At 26.2% G+C, this 18,727-nt stretch overlaps 2 protein-coding genes across 9 annotated transcripts in view; both read right to left on the reverse strand.

Moving 5' to 3' along the window:
* The window catches only part of LOC122510570 (disintegrin and metalloproteinase domain-containing protein 10), a 1,090,443-nt gene that overhangs the window by 500,643 nt on the left and 571,073 nt on the right, over positions 1 to 18,727 (reverse strand). The window lies entirely within an intron of this gene.
* Positions 2,040 to 15,025, reverse strand: LOC122510572. Its single transcript, XM_043625333.1, has 9 exons — positions 14,242 to 15,025; positions 12,819 to 13,168; positions 11,792 to 12,014; positions 11,512 to 11,708; positions 11,115 to 11,194; positions 5,369 to 5,447; positions 5,069 to 5,189; positions 4,486 to 4,544; positions 2,040 to 3,904 (listed from the first exon to the last, which is right to left on the reverse strand). The coding sequence occupies exons 1-9, from the start codon at positions 14,562 to 14,564 to the stop codon at positions 2,082 to 2,084; spliced, it is 3,255 nt and encodes a 1,084-aa protein (XP_043481268.1). The 5' UTR covers positions 14,565 to 15,025; the 3' UTR covers positions 2,040 to 2,081.

The following is an 18,727-nucleotide window of genomic DNA, read 5'->3' on the forward strand; positions in this document are numbered from 1 at the left end:
TGAACTAGTTTCGAATTTTACTTGGTTGAAACAACAACATACTCAGCAAATTGGAAATACGAAAGTATCTAACGTTTTATATAGTAAGTATTTCATTATATTGTAGATTAAGTTTATTACATTAAAAAATTAAAGGTTATATATTTATTATTATTTTACAATAGAATCTTTACATAATGATATTTTGTATACTTTACAGAAGCTGCCCGCAGTTCCCCTTTGTTTTTTGGCCCAGAAAATAAAGAAACTTTTAAATTAAATATGTTGGACGTATTAAAAAGTACGAAACAAAGGTTTCGAAATAAATCGAAAAAAGGAATGAAAATAAATAAAAGTACATTACAAAAAAAATTAGATGAACTGGATGAATTGGTTCTGAATTTGGAAGACGAAGATGAGTCTGGCGAAGATAGTGATGCATCTGTCACTGAAGCCGATGACGAAGAAGATGAAACGCCCGAGACGCCCGAGAAAAACTTAATTTCATGTTGTCATATTTTTTTATGTATTTGACGTAAAGTAATATTATATTACGTTTTTTTATTGTTATTATAAAACGAAAAAAAGGTAATTTAAAATTTACCTTTTATATATAGAAAGTAAGTTCAGTTGCTATTTGCATTTCAGATTTCACCATTATAGTTATATGTATATATGGTTATGTATTTTAAAAATATATTATGTTTTTTTATAAAAAATACCGTTTTATTATTTGCAATAATTAGTAAGTTTAGACTGGAGTAGAAATTTTAATATATTTTAAATTACGGACAAATCAGGCGGACAATGGGCCGCACGTCGTGCATCGGACCATGGGCTTGCTTTAGGTTGAGTCCACAATAGATAAATCGGACGACTAACGTGAACGTAACGTTTACGTTTCGTTAACGTGACATGCTCACAGCACGTGTTTGACAGATGTGTAAAAAGTAAACAAATCGTTCTGTGTAGAAAATAATTATTTATATTTCAATTTCAAATTTATTTTCAGTATTTAAATTTTAGTGTCTGTCAATTTCGAAGTATTAAATTGCTTCGGTAAAAAAAAGGAACAATAAAAATAAAACTATACAGTTTAATATTAATTTATTCGGTATTCATAAACTTCAATCAGCATTTAAATTACACACGGTAAGTAATTTAAGTAATAAATAAATAATATTTAAAAAAATGTTTTAAATTACGTGCATAAAAAATTATATAAATTTTCAGCAGATGTAGTTTCTAATATTTTTTATTTAGCATATAACAGTCAAAGGTTATAATACTGTTTTACCTGTTATTAATTTATTATTTACTTTTTATTTCAATCAGGGTTGCTACAATGTCTGGAAACCTGGAAATGTCAGTGAATTTTATTTTGTATTGAAAAGTAAGAAAAAATGATAAAACACCTGGAAAATCCTTGTTAAGGGAATTGACTGCAAAGAAAAGCCGATTAATAGAAGAGGTTATCCTAATTGATGGACAGTTAAAAGTCATATAAAAACTATTAGTTTTTATATTTTCGAAATTAAATTACTTACTTTTATTTTTTAAATCGTGTTATAAAAACAGACCGCAATAAAGTATCTTAAATACATACGTTTTACATCGATTTCATGTCACAAATGAATAATTTTTAAAATACCAACGAAAAAATGTTGAAAACTGAGATATTTTTCTATAAATGATTAATATAGCAATAAAAAATTCTATGTTTTTATAAATTTTGCTTTTTAATTAATTACTTTTTATATAAATCAAACTTTTAATGTAAATGGGAAAATATTATTTGAGACATGTGAAAACTAGAAAAGTCAGGGAATTTCATTTGAGAAAAATTGTTGTAACAAGTTTAATGTAATAAAAGTTAAAACATAATTTTCTAAATATTTTATTTAAATTCTGGAAAGAGGAAAACGTTCTGAAAATGAAAATTACAATTTTTGACATAAATATTTGTCAAAGTTATTCAATTATATTTAAAGATTATTCTAACTAATTAACGAGAAAACATTCAAATAAACACTAGGCGAAAAAGTTTTCCATGGCAGTGAGTATGTTTTCAAACAATTCGTCTTGTTCTTGTGCCGTTAGTCTTAACCATTTTTTTTAAAAATATTTAAGTAACCATCATCCATCATGATTGGCTTTATACTATTCTTAAATACTGGATTGATTGATTTTTGATTTTTTAATCGATTTTTTAATTCAAGTTCTTTCAAATCTAATACTTTATAGACTTTTTCATTTAGCTTCATAGCATCCTGACAAAACAGACGTACATTCTCCATTTCATAATCCAATTTCTTTTTTTTATTTACTGCAAATTTGTCCAATTGAGGTACTTTACAAACTGTTTTCGGTTTTGTTGCTAGAGTGGGAAGATTGTGATTTACTTTTGAAGCTGCAGGAACGGACGATCTCTTCATTTTTTTGTTTTGCTTCGTTGTAGAATTCGATGCTGATGATGTAGATTGAGCAGGTCTTTTTTGCGTATATGATAAATTAAAAGCCGCAGTAGGCGAGGAAGAGGATTGTTGAGAAACTTTTGAATGTAAAACAGATAGATTTCGAGTAGAAGATGAATTTTTTGACAAATTTTGAGAATTGAAACCGGTAACAGGCGAGACACTGGGTGAAGGTGTTGATTCTGACATGGATGGATTTGAAGTCGAAGTGCCAAAAGAAATGCCATCCGATACATTTTGAGACCTAAAAATGTTGGAAGCCGAGAAATTGCGTCTTAAATGTGTATTAGGCAAAGGATTTATAGCAAGTGGTAAATCAGAATTTTTCTTTGACAAAATAGGTGAATCAAAATTGGTGGCAGACCTAAAACTGGGCATGGGTCTTTTTGGTAAATTTTCAGAACTGGAACCGGTAACTGGCGAGATACTGGATGCAGATGTTGGTTCTGACATCGATGGGTTTAAAGTTGAAGGCGCAAAAGAAGTGCGATTCTCAAAATCCGATTGATTTTGAGAACCAAAAATGTTAGAAGCTGAGAAACTGTACGTTTGATGTGTTTTAGGCAAGGGATCTATAGCAAGTGGTAAATCAGAATTTTTCTTTGACAAAATTGGTGAATCAAAATTGGTAGCAGGCCTGAAACTGGGCAAGGGTCTTAGGTTTGACGCAATTGGATTTCGAGTAGAAGATGAATTTTTTGACAAATTTTGAGAACTGAAAGCGGCAACAGGCGAGACACTGGGTGAAGGTGTTGGTTCTGACATGGATGAGTTTAAAGTGGAAGACGCAAAAGAAGTGCTATCCGATAGATTTTGAGAACCAAAATTAGTGGAAACTGAGAAACTAGTTCGATGTGTTTTAGATAACTGGTTCACAGAAGAAGATAAAACAGAATTTTCTGTTGACAATAGTGTCGAACCAAAACCAGTGGTAGACTTGAAGCTGGATGTAGGTATTGGGTTTGATGCAGGTTCATTTTGAGCAAAAAGTAAGAGGGAGTTTTGCTGTTGATGTAAATTATTAACTCTTGTAGAGGAGGAACTAGTTTTTGGATAACAAGTAGATATTGAATGTAGTGAAGAAGGCGAAGTATAATTTCTCATCGTTAAAGATAATGGATTAAGTGTTAAGGTAGGTGTTAAACTTTGTATGGGTGTTGAATGTAAATCAATTGATGAATTTTTAATGGAAACTGTTTCTTTCTCCATTAGATTATCGGAACCCAATTCTTCTGACTGCATCTTGTCACCCTCAACTTGATCAGTGTCAGTGATAAGTTGAGATTCATAATTGTTGTTATATTTCATTGAAGAGTTGTCAATTTCCATTGCGGATGTCTCAACTTCAGTTACTTCTGGTAAAAGGAAGAATCGCAAATTCGGGTCTTCAGAGTTTGCCACTTCTTGAAGTATTACGTTCCTTGAGTCGGATGTGGAATTCATTTCATCAACTGATTGTGAAAGAAAAAAGTAATGTAAAAACTTTGCTAATTTATTTCTTGTAACAGAATAGAATAATTCAAATAAACTACTAATATATTAAATTTTAAACTTCGTAATAATAATAATAATAATAATAATAATAATAATAATAATAATAATAATAATAATAATAATAATAATAATAATAATAATAATAATAATAATAATAATAATAATAATAATAATAATAATAATAATAATAATAATAATAATAATAATAATAATAATAATAATAATAATAATAATAATAAAATAATAATAATAATAATAATAATAATAATAATAATAATAATAATAATAATAATAATAAAGTAGTACTCAATATTCTCTAATTACATAAATCTACATTTCATTTTTATTTTGCGAATAAAATAGTGATTAAAATCAATTTTAATTGTTCAACAATTTCAGAATTTAACACTAATATCGTAAAAAAATTTTACTTAAGATTTGCTTTTATAGCATGAAAAATTAATTTGAAAAATGTTTACCACTTTATTTGCAAAACCTCTGCATTATTGTATAATTATTATTATAATTATAACTATACCTTCAAAAGAATTCTGACAAGTGATCATTTCATTGTTTTTAGGCGTCTTTCCAATGATCCTATAGGAAAATTATTATTTGTTTGATTTTTTTTTTATTTACAGACTTAAAATTAAATTCTTAGCAGTTAAATTTTATTATTTCAAAAATGTATAATGTTTCTAATTTTAACGAACAAATTTTAAAAACTTTAATTTTAATAAAACTTGAATGAAAACTGCATTAAAATTATTTTTAGAATGATAAAGAAATTATTTAAAAATTATTCTTATAGTAAGTTATTTGAAGCTACTATAGCAGATTATTTATTTTAATTTGCTATTAATATTTTATTTTGTTAAAGATTTATAGTTGTACTTATATGTAATATTATTATCTTTAGTACAATAAAAATATACTATTTTGTATTCCATGTGAAATCAATTATACATTTATAGTTTCAAAATCAATTTCCAAAAAAAATAATTTAGATGATATATCTTAAAAAAATTTTATCCACATATTTTGAGTTCACTCCATAAGTAAATAAATAAAGAATTGAAAAAGAGCTTAATATAGTTTATTTTATTTGAAAGAAAATATACCTTCTGTGTTTAATATGAGGCTTCAAGAAGGATAAATAGTCATATAAGTACCAGTTCCTATTATTTTTTTTATCGTAGCGTGTAAAAGTTTCTCTTAAATTTTTCCAACATTTCCTCGGATCTGCAACAAATTATTTTTATTATTTTTTAAATAAAATTTTACACGCCGAATAAACATGTTTTTAAATTAAGAATTTTTGTTGTATTAAATTTCTTTAACTAATTTAACTAATTTAAATATAATTATTTCATTATAGTGAAATCTTATTAAATTAAATTTAGAAAATAAATAAAACTTACCTTCAATTTGGACTCCCATTGCCCATAGTTGCTCATTAATTATATTCCACTTAGCAGTTTTCTCCTTTTCTTTGTAGGTCTGGCGAAATTTTGATTCGTAAATCCAGGGGTTAGAACGCACTATATCAATTAATTTATGTTCATCAGTGTGTAGGTTCATTTTGTTATTATTTATCTTTGATTCCTATTTATGAACCAAGTGCACACTTCTTCACTAATTGATATTTTTTATTAACCTTTTATCATATTTTGTTTATTCAATGAAACAAAAATAAAAACAAGGGAATATTAATTTAAAACTAACTTCATGTATTAAAATAAAAATAATTAAACGTTTATTAATTTGAACAGCTTTCAATTGATATTCATTTAAAACAATTAAAAATGTCAGAAGCTCAAAGTGTTGATCCAAAGGAAATTTTAATTAATTTAGTTGAACAGTGCCCAATAATTTATGATAGAGAAAGAGAAGATTTTAGAGATGTGACTAAAAAAAGAAAAACATGGAATGAAATAGCGTCAGAGATGTACTTGGTTACACAAAAAGAATATTCAGGTTAACATTTTTTAAATCTTACCAAAAAACAAGAAATTTTAAATTAATCATTTTTTGTAAGATATTATTATTGCTTCTTCATGAAATCATTGTTTTGTGGCAATTTTCAAATTCCATTTCTTTATAAATATTTCAATTTTTACAAGAGTATCAAGACGAATCTATTGGTCTATATAAAGTATATTTTGTATGAGTATTTATAGAAGTAATGAGGATTAAAACCGAAAAATTCATTTTTTTTCTAAAACTATGTTGATTTACAATAAAATATTAAAAAATAGAAATTTTCAAAAAATTAATTTTTGTGAGTTTTGATATTTTATTACAATACTTTACGGGAATAATGCAATTTATATTATTTAAAAAATAAAGTTTTAATAGAAAAGCAAAGTGTTCATGAAGTGAACACAAAAATTTCAATTTTAACTTTGCAACTGAGGCATTTCACGTCAGAAATATCACGATTTGCAAAGGGTATGCCGATTTTCGCAAAAGTTCGTGGGATTATAGTTCTATATAAGAGACTTCTTTCCCCCAAATTTTTTCAAAAAAAATTCAAAATTGTTGAAGATACGCCATTTTAAATTTTAATATTAATTTTATAAAATTTTGAATATCTCGGAATATTGTTTATGGATTTTTATGAAATTTACACATTTTTCAGGTAAAAGTATGTACTTTAAAATGCAAATAAAGTTAATAAAAAAAAATTAATTTTTAAATAAAAAAATTAAAAAAAAATTTTTTTAAACAATTTTTTGTTTATTTACTCCTCTATGAGAAAAATGTTATTAACATATTTGGATTCCTTATGAATTCACCTTTAATTTCATAAAAAAAAAATTGATGGAGACTCAACTGGTTCCGGAGATATTGAGTTTTTTGTAAAAAAAAAGCGTCGCCGCGCCATAGCACCATATTGCACAAGTCGCGTAGTACGTTACCGCAGTCGTGCATTGCTGCTGTAACTATGACTATTTTTTACAAAAAACTCAATATCTCCGGAACCAGTTGAGTCTCCATCAATTTTTTTTTATGAAATTAAAGGTGAATTCATAAGGAATCCAAATATGTTAATAACATTTTTCTCATAGAGGAGTAAATAAACAAAAAATTGTTTAAAAAAATTTTTTTTAATTTTTTTATTTAAAAATTAATTTTTTTTATTAACTTTATTTGCATTTTAAAGTACATACTTTTACCTGAAAAATGTGTAAATTTCATAAAAATCCATAAACAATATTCCGAGATATTCAAAATTTTATAAAATTAATATTAAAATTCAAAATGGCGTATCTTCAACAATTTTGAATTTATTTTGAAAAAATTTGGGGGAAAGAAGTCTCTTATATAGAACTATAATCCCACGAACTTTTGCGAAAATCGGCATACCCTTTGCAAATCGTGATATTTCTGACGTGAAATGCCTCAACTATTAGTAACAGAAATCCAGAATATGTGGCATCTCCTAAGGACACAATATTATAATGCAACTCATAAAGAATATATTCCATCAGGATCGGCAGCCCCAGAAAATGAGTCAACTTCATCGTTTCCATATGTTACAATCATGGACTTTGTTAAAAAGTGCAATGAACCACCCGTGTATGTATAAATTATAATATTATTATAATCTTTTATCAAATCATATTTTAAAAATTGTTAATTTATATAATTTATTTGCAAAGTCAAGAATCTGAACTCATTTATTATCAGGGTGTCTACTGGTCCTTGAAGTCCTGGAATTCCTGGAAATGTCCTGGAATTTGAAAAAATGTCCTTAAATGTCCTGGATTTTGAACTTTTGTCCTTGAATTTACCATATTTTGCTTTTCAATATTCAATAATTTAAAAATTTTACTCAAATTTAAAAAAATAATTTTTTTGATCCATCAAAAAATAATTTTAATTTGTTATTTGATTAAAGAAACTGGTATATACAATATTGATTTTTAACTTTCTTTATAATAAAATAGATATTTTTGTTCAAGTAGGTTAATTTAAATTATGTTAATCGTAATATGAAATAATATTACACAGGGTTCCCAGAGAATTTTAATTTTGTTTTTCCCTGATTTCCAGACAAAATTTTCAAAGATTTTAATTTTAACCCTTTTCAAAATCTAATTATGTATTTCTGAAAATTCACGCTATAATGTTTTTAATATTGAATTATAATTTAAACTTTTAAGTGAAATTCATTTTTTAATCAATTTTTATTAGAAAATTTCCCGAGAATTCAATTATTTAAATACAAAAATCAATAATTTATTCAGTAATTGCATATTTTTTAAAATTGAATTTTTATGAAGATTTATCAAAATTTTTAGTAATAATTGAATTCTTTTGGCGAATTTAGAAAAAAATTGTAAGAATAAATGCAATTTTCTATCATTTTATTTAAAATTTTATAAAAATAATTGAAATTCTGCGATAACTCTTGTTATTTATGAAAATAATTGAATTCTTGCAACGAATTTTATTAAAAATCTTTTTAAAGAATTGAATTCCAGAGAAAAATATTATTATTTATGAAAATAATTAATTTCTGTGAAAAATTTTATTCAAATTTTTTTAAATAATTAAATTTTTCAGAATTTTTACAACTTTTTAAAAATAATTAAATTTCATCTAGAAATTTCATTAAAAAATTGAAAATAATTTAAATCTGACAAAGAATTTGAAAAATTTTTTTTTTAAATAATTGAATTCCTGTGAAAATGTTTATTTTTAAAAAAAAAATTAAATTCTTGGGAAGAATTTTATTAAAATTTCTTAAATAATTGAATTGCTTAGAAGAATTTTATTTTTTTCGAAAATTTATCAAAATTTTTAAAAATAAATTTTTAAAAATAATTGAATTCTCAAGAAAGAAAATAATTGATTTCTAGCGAAGAATTTTATTCAAATTCTATTAAATTATTGAATTCTCATAAAAAATGTATTATTTGTATTAAAAACAATTTAATTGTATAGGAAAATTTTATTAAAATTGCAATTTAATGAACTAAATCTTGCAAAGAATTTTATTTTAAATTTTTGGAAAAATTGAATTTTTCAGACTATTTTTTAAAATTTTCTTTATATATTTGAATTCTTTCGAGAAACTTCATTAAAAAATTTTAAATAATTGAATTGATGCGAAGAAATTGGTAAGTAATTGAATTCCTGTTAAATTTGTATTAGAATTCTTGATAATTTCATAGTTTATAAGGCAAACAAAAAAAACACAAAAATTCAGAATTTTCCTATAAATTCGAAAAATTCAATTTTTTTCAGTACTTTTAGTAAAAATCCCTGACTTTTCCCTGAATTCCTTGACTTCCCTGACTTGTGGCAACCCTGTTACACATAATATAAATGTCCTGGAAAAATAAGAAATTTTTCCTGGAATGTCCTGAAAATGGCCTGGAATTTGAAGTCATATTTTCAGTAGACACCCTGATTATACAAAAAAATAGTTTACCTAAATGTCCGCCTCAATGAATTTTCCTCTGAAATCTCAAGGAAAGGATTTACTGTAGTCTCGAGAAAGCTGTAACCTTTCACTAAAAGCTTTTGAAAAGCTTCGATCTAGTTTTCAATAGGAGTTTAATTTGAAATTTGGGTCTTTCGCATATTTTTTCATTATTTAAAGAAAAATTGTTAGTTTCTTTATGGAAGACATTAATAATTTTTAATGATATAAAAACTTGATCCAAGAGTCCTTACAAAAATGTTATTTTCCATGGACATAATAAATTAGTACCAGATCATCAAAAGTCATAAAACGATATAGATACTGTTAGTAGTTTACTTTATCTCATATTTAAACGAAGGAATTTGAAAAAAATTTTAATTTGGGTTTTGAAAGTGCTTTAAAGTCCGATATAATTTTTTTTTTTTGGAGTCAGACTTGGAAGATTATGTTTGTGATTTAAATTTCTGGAAAGATTAAAGACTAATTTATCCGTTTTTTATTTAGAACTTTGGCAACTTATCATTTGCCCTGCCAACAAATGGACGATGACTCCGCTGGAGACATCGAATTAATTGATGACAATTTTCAAAATATGGAGGATTGTGAAATTATTGATGATGAGAATTGTCATTCTTGTAGTGGCGAAGATGATAATAATGAACTACGACAAATTGAAGAAGGTAACAATTGATTGTAGTAACAATTTTTTTATTTTTATTATTTAAGATGGAAAATTATTAATTTATTTTGAAAATTAATAGAAAATAATAGCAAGTAATAAATAAATTAATAGAAAATAATAGCAAGTAATAAATAAATTAATAAATTTAATATTTTTCAGGTCAAAGAAATCAATCTGACACAGAAACAGATCTTAGACGATTTGAAGCTGTCAATGATTATTTTTTCGTCATTAAAGATTATTGGAAAAAAGTTCCTGAAGAAAAAAGAAAGGATTGCTTTTTGAAATTGAAGAAATTGGTAGATGAAAAAATCGCCCAACGCTTGTTTTAATTTTTCTTAATAATTTGATTACATTGTTTGATTCAAATAGTACTATAAATAAATATTTATTGGTATTTGGATAAATTAAATTTAGAATCGTTTAAATTTTCATTAGTAACTGAATATGTAAGTCGATGAAAACTATAATTAATTTACTATTAATTCAAAATTCAATTTAAAATTTTTTTTTTACTTTTAATTAATTAAATTTATAATTGATAGAAACAATTTAGATGTATTATTTATTATTTTAAGAAATTTAACATTGAGGTTAGTGTTGCAATAAATAATAATAAAATTATTAATTAATCTAAGTTTTTAAAGATTAAAATTGAGTAAAAATTATAGAGATAAAAAAATTGATAAAATATACTTAACCAATTATCGAAATAGGTAAATTCTTATTTGCTATATTTTTATCCAATTTCATTTCATTTCGCCGAAGATGAGAAGCAAGATTTTCTAAATTAACACGTGAGCCAATGAATTGAGAGTTTTTAAACGCAACTTATCATCGAACTTGGTCAAAATATTCATTGAAGGAACATAAAATTCCACCAGTTCCTTAAGAAAATATTTTTTAAATGCAGTATTAAAACTGATCAATGAAGTCTAACTGCCCTCGAAATTACTGTCTTTTTCAATAAAATATATAGCAAAAATTAGAACAAGCGGCCAGCATCGGAATTCAGATAAGCAACAAAAAAATCAATTTGTTGCCTAACATTTTGAGGGATCATTAGTTGTACATCGATATTGTTGACTTCTTCCACTTCCTCGTTTTCAACTTCCTCTTCATCAGGTTCTAAATAATAAATTGTTTTAAAATTATGTTTTATGTAGAAAGATAATTATATTTTATTGTAGATTTTAGTATGCCCCGCTTAACCCTTTCCGAACCATATTGGAATCTGAAATTCTACGATAGGCCATCTGGTGTTTACACGCTTTCGAAGCTTTCGTGGTTTTTTTTCTCTTTCTGGAGCATATGTTAAAAAGAGATAAAAAACCAAGATGGTTTCCGAAAGCAGGTATAGCGATGGGTCGTTTTTACGTGATTTCAAATCCCAATAGCAAGTAAAAATTCGATTAATAAAAAAAAATATTTCATTATTTGTTTACCTTCTCGATTTTCCGGCAAAGGTACCTCTTCTTCTCGTTCCAACTTTCTTGTTATTATCAAATTATGCAAACAAATTGTTGCCAACACAACCATCATACACGTCTCTAGCTTGAATCTTAGCGGATGCTGGAATATTTGCCACATGGATACCAATAAACCAAAAGCTGCTTCGATTGTTTGCCTTGCCCTCGATAATCTAACATAAATTATAATATATGAAATGAATTTCTTAAAAGTTTTTGTTTGAATGGTATAAGCTGTTTGTATGTATGTACATACCTATAATTATAATATTTCTGTTCATCACTGAGAACACGGCGGCGGGGAATGGGAGACATCAAAAAAGAATAACGCTGTGTAAAAATTTCGTCTCCTATGAAAAAATATGGCATTACAATTGTAGACCTTGGTAAAGTACGTTTTGGAGGCAGAGGAATCAGATCTTGAAGTAGAGCCTTGTAAAAATCAGTATTCCTCCATGCCGATAAATCACTTACAGAACCTAAAACGCATATAAACATTAATTACTGCTTTTGTTGTCAAGTCGACCAAAATAGCTACGTAATATTACTGTAATGTTACATGTAATGTTAATAGCACTGTAAAAAAAGGAGTTAAAATATATCTTCAAACAGGATTCTATAAAATTCACATGCTTTTGAAGTAAAAAGAAAAAGAATGAACTGTTGGGTGTGAAAGTACAACTCTACTGAGAGCTAAAGGGGTCATACAATGTGATGACGTTTGTTTTTAAGTGTTTTCAGGGGTTTTTTGAAGAACCATGAAAAATTATAACTTTAAAATTTTCACCATATATTGAGTAGTATTTCAATAGTAAATTCAAATTTCTTTCAAGTAAAAAAAGGCCGTCTATCGCCGACAAAGATTCTAACAGATTGATTGATATAAAATCAACGAAAATAGAATAGAATAATAATAATAAAATGGAATAACAAACCCTCTAAAAAGAAAGCCTATTCCTTTTTAAATTTTCTCAAAACTAATCATGAAGAATTGGTCTCCATTTCTGCCTTTAAAGTGGTGTTACCCATTAATTTATGAAATTTTGGCTATCGCCGCAGAACTAGGATTATTTAAAAATTATAAATTTCTGTTTTTACGCGGTTTTAATTTTTTTTGATAAAAAACCTAGTTTTTTTGTTTCTATTTTGTCGTATAAAAACCTAATTTTTTTTTACAGTGTAGCATTACATGTGACATTACAGTGAAATGTGAATTGGAATCAATTTGAATCGGAGTCATGCTTTTTTGAATTTTTTATTACTATATTTTTATATCTGTTTACCATAATTTCCTATATCGACCCACGTAAAGCGACAGTAAGCATCGCAAATTGCTAATAGCTTAATACTGAAGAATTTTTTATAGTTGTAGTAAAGACTTCCACTGTGTGGTGGTTTATTTATGGCAAACTCTTTGCCATCCAAAGCTCCTACACAGTGGGGCAAATTCCACTTTACTCGAAAACTTTCAGATATTATTCGCCATTCTTGAGTAGTTCTTTCACGTAAGTACCATGGAGATAATTGACGAAAAATGACTTCACATACTTCATGCACCATTTTGTAAATCGTCGAACGCCCTACCCTGAATAAGTGTTGGGTTGTTCTTACACTGTCTCCATTTGCCAAATAGCTAAAACAAAAAAAAACATTAAAATTATTTCCTTGAAAAAAAGGGTACCTTGTCCGGCTTTTATGGGTGAATAAATTTTGTTTTGTTATTTCCGTAAAAATAAATAAAAAAGTTATATTATAAATAATATAAAAACACTTTGTATGAATAGATATTAGATTCCAAAAAACCTTTCGTCGATACGATTTTCGAAATTATGAAAAAAATCAATTTTAAAATGATAAAAATATAAATATAAATAAATGATAAAAAGATTAGAAGGGATAAAAAGAGATATAAATATAAGGTTATAGAAAGAGATAAACAATTTGTATCTCTTTTAAGTATCCATTTTGCATCTCCAAACTATTATACCTTCTAATCTTTTTTATCCACTTTTTTTAATCTCTTTGTATCTCTTTACTTCCAGCAGGGTCATCAGTACCATAAATGTTAAAAAAAATTCTGCATTATTATTCAGTCCAATTGTTATTTACTTTAATTTTAAACTAAAATTTTTTTAAATCAATTTCAAATATCCTGAAACTTTTCAATTTCAAAATTTTTCAAATTGAATACTTTTCAAAATTCTTTAATGCAATTTTTTTTAAATAACTGAATTCTTTTAGAAAATGTTATTAAAATGGTATACATATATATTAAAAATCAGTTAATTCAGGAAAATTTTTTAAAATTATTGAATTTCTGTAATTATTTGCAATATCTCCAAAATACATTTTTTAGTGTTTTTAACTAAAATCCTTTTATAAATCCATTATTTTTAATAATTAATTAAATATATGCCTATTAAAAATATATTTAATTTCAGAAGAATTTGAATTATTAATATTTTTCACAAATCTAAGTTCATTAAAATTTCTAATTAAATTCATTAAAAATTAAAACCTTTGATGTTCATTTTATTTAAGAAAATTGTAAACGAAACTCTTTTAAAAGACAATTAATTTTGAATATTTAAGTAAAATTATTTATTAAATCATTTACAAGTAATAATTTAAATATTATGTTACTTTTTTCTAGGTAATCGTTCTAAAATTATTGTATTATAAATCTTAAACAATTAAATTACTTACTTTAAAATGAGTGCTAGTCGGAGTCTTGGTGGTAGAGGTTCTCTTCTGCTAACCTTCTTGAGATGTGGACCAACAATATTGAAAAGCACTTCAAAATCATCAGGTGTCATTCGAGTCATACGAAAAAATTCTTCGTGATCTTCGCGCATAAAATATAAAAATAAATTTTCGTATGCACCAAATGCATTTCTCATGTGACTTCTAATATGTGCTTTAACCCACCAACGTCGAAAGGATCTCCTCTGCTTTTTTAAAATAAATAAAAGGCGAAAAACACTTGTCCACTGCATAATTATCAAAATAATAATATTATACAAACTCATGTTTGAATGAAATACAAATATTACACGTTCCGTTAAATAACTGTCAAACACAAAAAACAAATGTATTTACACACCTGATTTACACATCTGTCAAACACGTGTTGCGAGCATGTCACGTTAACGAAACGTAAACGTTACGTTCACGTTAGTCGTCCAATTTATCTATTGTGGACTCAACCTTAAGGCGAGAACAGAATAGCCTACGTGAACGTGTAACGTGCTGACGTCACAATGTTAACTAAATGGGTGACGTCATACGTTTACGTTCACGTCGCTCGCGTACCCATGGATTGTGTTCTCGCCTTTATAGCAAGCAATGGCGCGTACATTGCGCTGCGTAATTGCCGCTACGTTGGGCCGATGAATCGGCCCGCGTGCCGGTATATACGGTGCGATCTCTCTGGCATTTTGCTATCTGGGAATCATTATTAAAATTTTAATTATAAATTTTACTTGGTAAACTTTTATTTCACTAATTGTTTGGACAGTCACAAAATCTTTTACTTGGAGGAACTTTTTGCATCAAAGATGTTTTCGTTGGGATTTTAAAACTTTTTGCGTCATCTCAACTTTTTAATAAATGAAATAATTAATTGTAAAAATATTGTGGTCTTTGATCTAATAATTTAAAATAATATACAATTAAGTTTTAAATAATAATTTATTTAAGATATGATTCTTTACAGAAATTTTTACATAATAAAAAAATGAAAAAAGAATAGAAGAGAAAATTGATGTTTTGATTAAACTAAAAATTTTTTTTTAAACATAAATTAAAAATTAAAAAATAATGTATTAAAGTTTTTAAAATAAATTTCTAGCTTTCAATCCATAATAATATTTCAAAATATTTAACAAATCTGTTAAGTATAGTTCAGTCTCTACGTTTGTATAAATGTCAAAAAATCAAATTAAAAAAAAAACTAAAGTCTTTCAAAAAATATTTAATGTATTGAAATTTTATGCAATATATATATATAGAGATTTTAACCCAATCAATAACATTCTAGAATATTTTACATATCCATTTAGAATTTTAATCTCTGCGTTCGTCTAAATGTCAAAAAGTTCGATTTTTTTGAGAAAAATCAAAATTTTTCAAAAAATACGAAGTGAATTAAAATTTCCTGCAATATTTGTCCAGATTTTAACCCAATCAATAACATTCTAGAATATTTTACATTTCCGTTTAGAAGTTTCCTCTCTGCGTTTGTCTAAATGTCAAAAAATTCAATTTTTTTGAGAAAAATTCAAATTTTTCAAAAAATTCCAAGTGTATTAAAATTTCCTGAAATGTAAATCGAGATTTTAACCTAATTAATAATATTATAGAATATTTCAGAAATCCATTTAGGAGTTTACGCTCCACGTTTGTCTAAATCTCAAAAAATCGCTATTTTTTCGGTTTTCCTAGCCTAAATTCTATAAAACTATATAAAGTATTGAATAAACTTAACAGAATTCTTTCTCTTTTGATTCTTTATTCAACGAAAAAAGAATGAGCCAAATCGGTTAAGATTTACTCGAGTTATTCAATTTTATCAAAAAACATCCGATATTACGAGAATATATATTCGCGGTTTTTGCTTTTTACTTGGCGGCGATTCTCTACCGCGAATCTTGATTATCAATAAAATTAATTGTTCAATAATTAATTAAAAAAATAATAATAAAAATTAGCAAATTCTTCTACAATAATTTATACCTAACTATTTTTATGTTTTAGAATGTTAAATTAAATTTACAAATTAAATTATGATTTTTTATTCAATACAATTTTGTTTAATAAATATTTGTTAATATTAAAGTAATCTTCAAAACATTAAATTAGAAACTTATTTTTAAATTCAAGCATTTAAGGGGAAATTCCAGTTCAAAACAGGCAAAAAGAAGGCTTTTTTAGTATATATTATTAAAATAACTATGACATTTATTTAAAAAATTTCTTTTACATGTAATAAATAATTTATTTAAGAATTTGTAAAAAAAAATTTTTATTTTTATTTCAAAATAGCGGCGATATACGCCATTTTCAAAAATGCCCATTTTCGGTGGTAAGATCGATTTCAAACTTTCTAAAACAGATAAAACCAAAAACGAAGTGCCATTCTCTTCGTTAGATAGGGACCATCCATAAACCACGTAGCCTGTTTTGGGGAGGGAGGGGGTTCGGTAATGTGCTACGTTAGACCACATGGGGGAAGGGAGGGTTTTTTAGTCTGAGCAACGTAGCTTTGTATTTTTATTTGACATACATTTTTTTTAAATTACGCGGGCAGCTCGAAAGTCAAGTCGAGAAATATATGTGGACGTCCACATGAAAAGGGCCCATTTTAACACTATTGGAGTTATCTATATGGGCGTATTCCTGGCAAAAGTTGGAAAATTTTGAGTGGTCTTAGAACTTTTTTGGTTAAAAATTCGCTGAGTTACGAATTTAAAAGTTTAGAACGCCAAAAACCTCATTTCGAGAAAAACGGTTACCTTGAAGATAAAAAACCAACAGGTTTTAAATTTTTAAAACCATCCCCCCTCTCTTAATTTTGAAAATACGAAAAACTTTTTTTTTCTAAAAAGGACAGTTTTTCTATTAAAGAACCATTTTTTAACAAGATTAATTATTAGGTACAATTTAATTGTGTCATTTGAAGAAAAAGGATAGATATTAAACTTATTTAAAAATTTTTGACAGTTTCTATTATGAAAAAATTAACGTAATATTCAAATTTTCATTTCGACAATTACGAAAAAAAGACTCTAACATCAATATCTCTGGTTCTTCTGGGAAGTTATTCAGATAAGAATTGTTTACAGTCCAGGATACCTTAAAGATGAAAAATCAAGAGGTTTTAAATTTTTTCCACACCTCTATTTTTAAAATACGGATTAATTTTGCAAATGACCGCCAAAATGGGCCCTTTTCAATTTTCTAAAGAACCAATGAAATCAAACAGTTAAATTATCGATAAATTAATGAAAACCGCATGAGTCGACTTGTCAAAACATGTAGATTGATAATAAAAAATTTTTAAAAATTAAGATTTTGCTCCAAAATTACTAAATTGTGATTATCTCGAAAACTAGAACCGACAATATAGGCCCTTTTCATGTGGACGTCCACATATATTGATAAAATATATAGTGATGAAAAAATATACATATATATACAAAAATATCGATTAAAATTAAGAATTAGTCTTGTATCAAACTCTTACTTGTCAAAGAAAAAAATAAACTGTGATTTAAAAACATTTAATATTGTTTACTATGTTTCAATACGATTTTATTGATTATTTTTAGAAAAGAGAATTTAATATTCATAAAAAAAGAAAAAAGCTACGTTCCATTAGGTAGGGGGGAGGGGGTTCGGTAATATGCTACGTTAAGCTACGTGGGGGAGGGGAGGGGTCAAAAAGTTCAAAAATCGGAGCTACGTGGTTTATGGATGGTCCCATATTTCTTTAGGTGTGGAACCTAAAAAAAGTGGAATTTTTTTCCCCCCTTTTTTTTAGAGTACTTTTTTCCCAAAACATGCAAAAAAAGGTGTTTTTATTCAGAATTTCTCTTATAAAAAAAAGGGAGTTGGAAATTTTCCACTTTTTGAGGTTCCAATTATAGGCATAATGACGCTGAATCAAAAGCCGTTTGATTTTTGAAAATCGCTTTAGAAGAACTCGAGATATCACTCTTACCAGATCAAAAAAGACATTTTGAGAAAAACGCATTCAAAGTTTTTGTTCATAAGTTTCGAAATTTTTTTTAAAAAATCATCGGATTTGCTTGAAAATCGTTACGGGGGGGTTTTTGGGGTCGCTGATTACAAATATGACATCAGTTTTTCAAAATTAAAAATAGCGGATGCAATATGGTGGACAAAAAAAAATTAAACGAAAAAAAAAATTAAAATGAAACAATTTTTGTTTTCCGCCATATTGGATCCGCCATTTTGAATTTTGAAAATTTGATATCTAATTTGTGATCAGCAACACCAAATACATTTTTGTTTGTCTTTTTTAAAAAATGAAAGTGAGAAAACATTTTTATTACGTCAAAAAAATCGACTTTCTGGAAATAATTTTAATTGATTCTACAACTATTCAAGAATATACCCATCAAATTTTAAGTCGATTTCTGTATTATTGAAGAAGTTACAAAATTTTTAA

Source organism: Leptopilina heterotoma, unplaced genomic scaffold, assembly GCF_015476425.1.
Source record: "Leptopilina heterotoma isolate Lh14 unplaced genomic scaffold, ASM1547642v1 Lhet_70, whole genome shotgun sequence".
Taxonomy (NCBI): domain Eukaryota; kingdom Metazoa; phylum Arthropoda; class Insecta; order Hymenoptera; family Figitidae; genus Leptopilina; species Leptopilina heterotoma.

Excerpts from the sequence above, each read along its gene's own strand:
- LOC122510572 (XM_043625333.1), bottom strand. The coding sequence starts at position 14,564 with ATGAGTTTGTATAATATTATTATTTTGATAATTATGCAGTGGACAAGT. Across the intron at positions 5,190-5,368 it reads AATGGGAGTCCAAATTGAAG|ATCCGAGGAAATGTTGGAAA; the intron begins GTAAGTTTTATT and ends AATTTGTTGCAG. Across the intron at positions 4,545-5,068 it reads CCTCATATTAAACACAGAAG|GATCATTGGAAAGACGCCTA; the intron begins GTATATTTTCTT and ends ATTTTCCTATAG.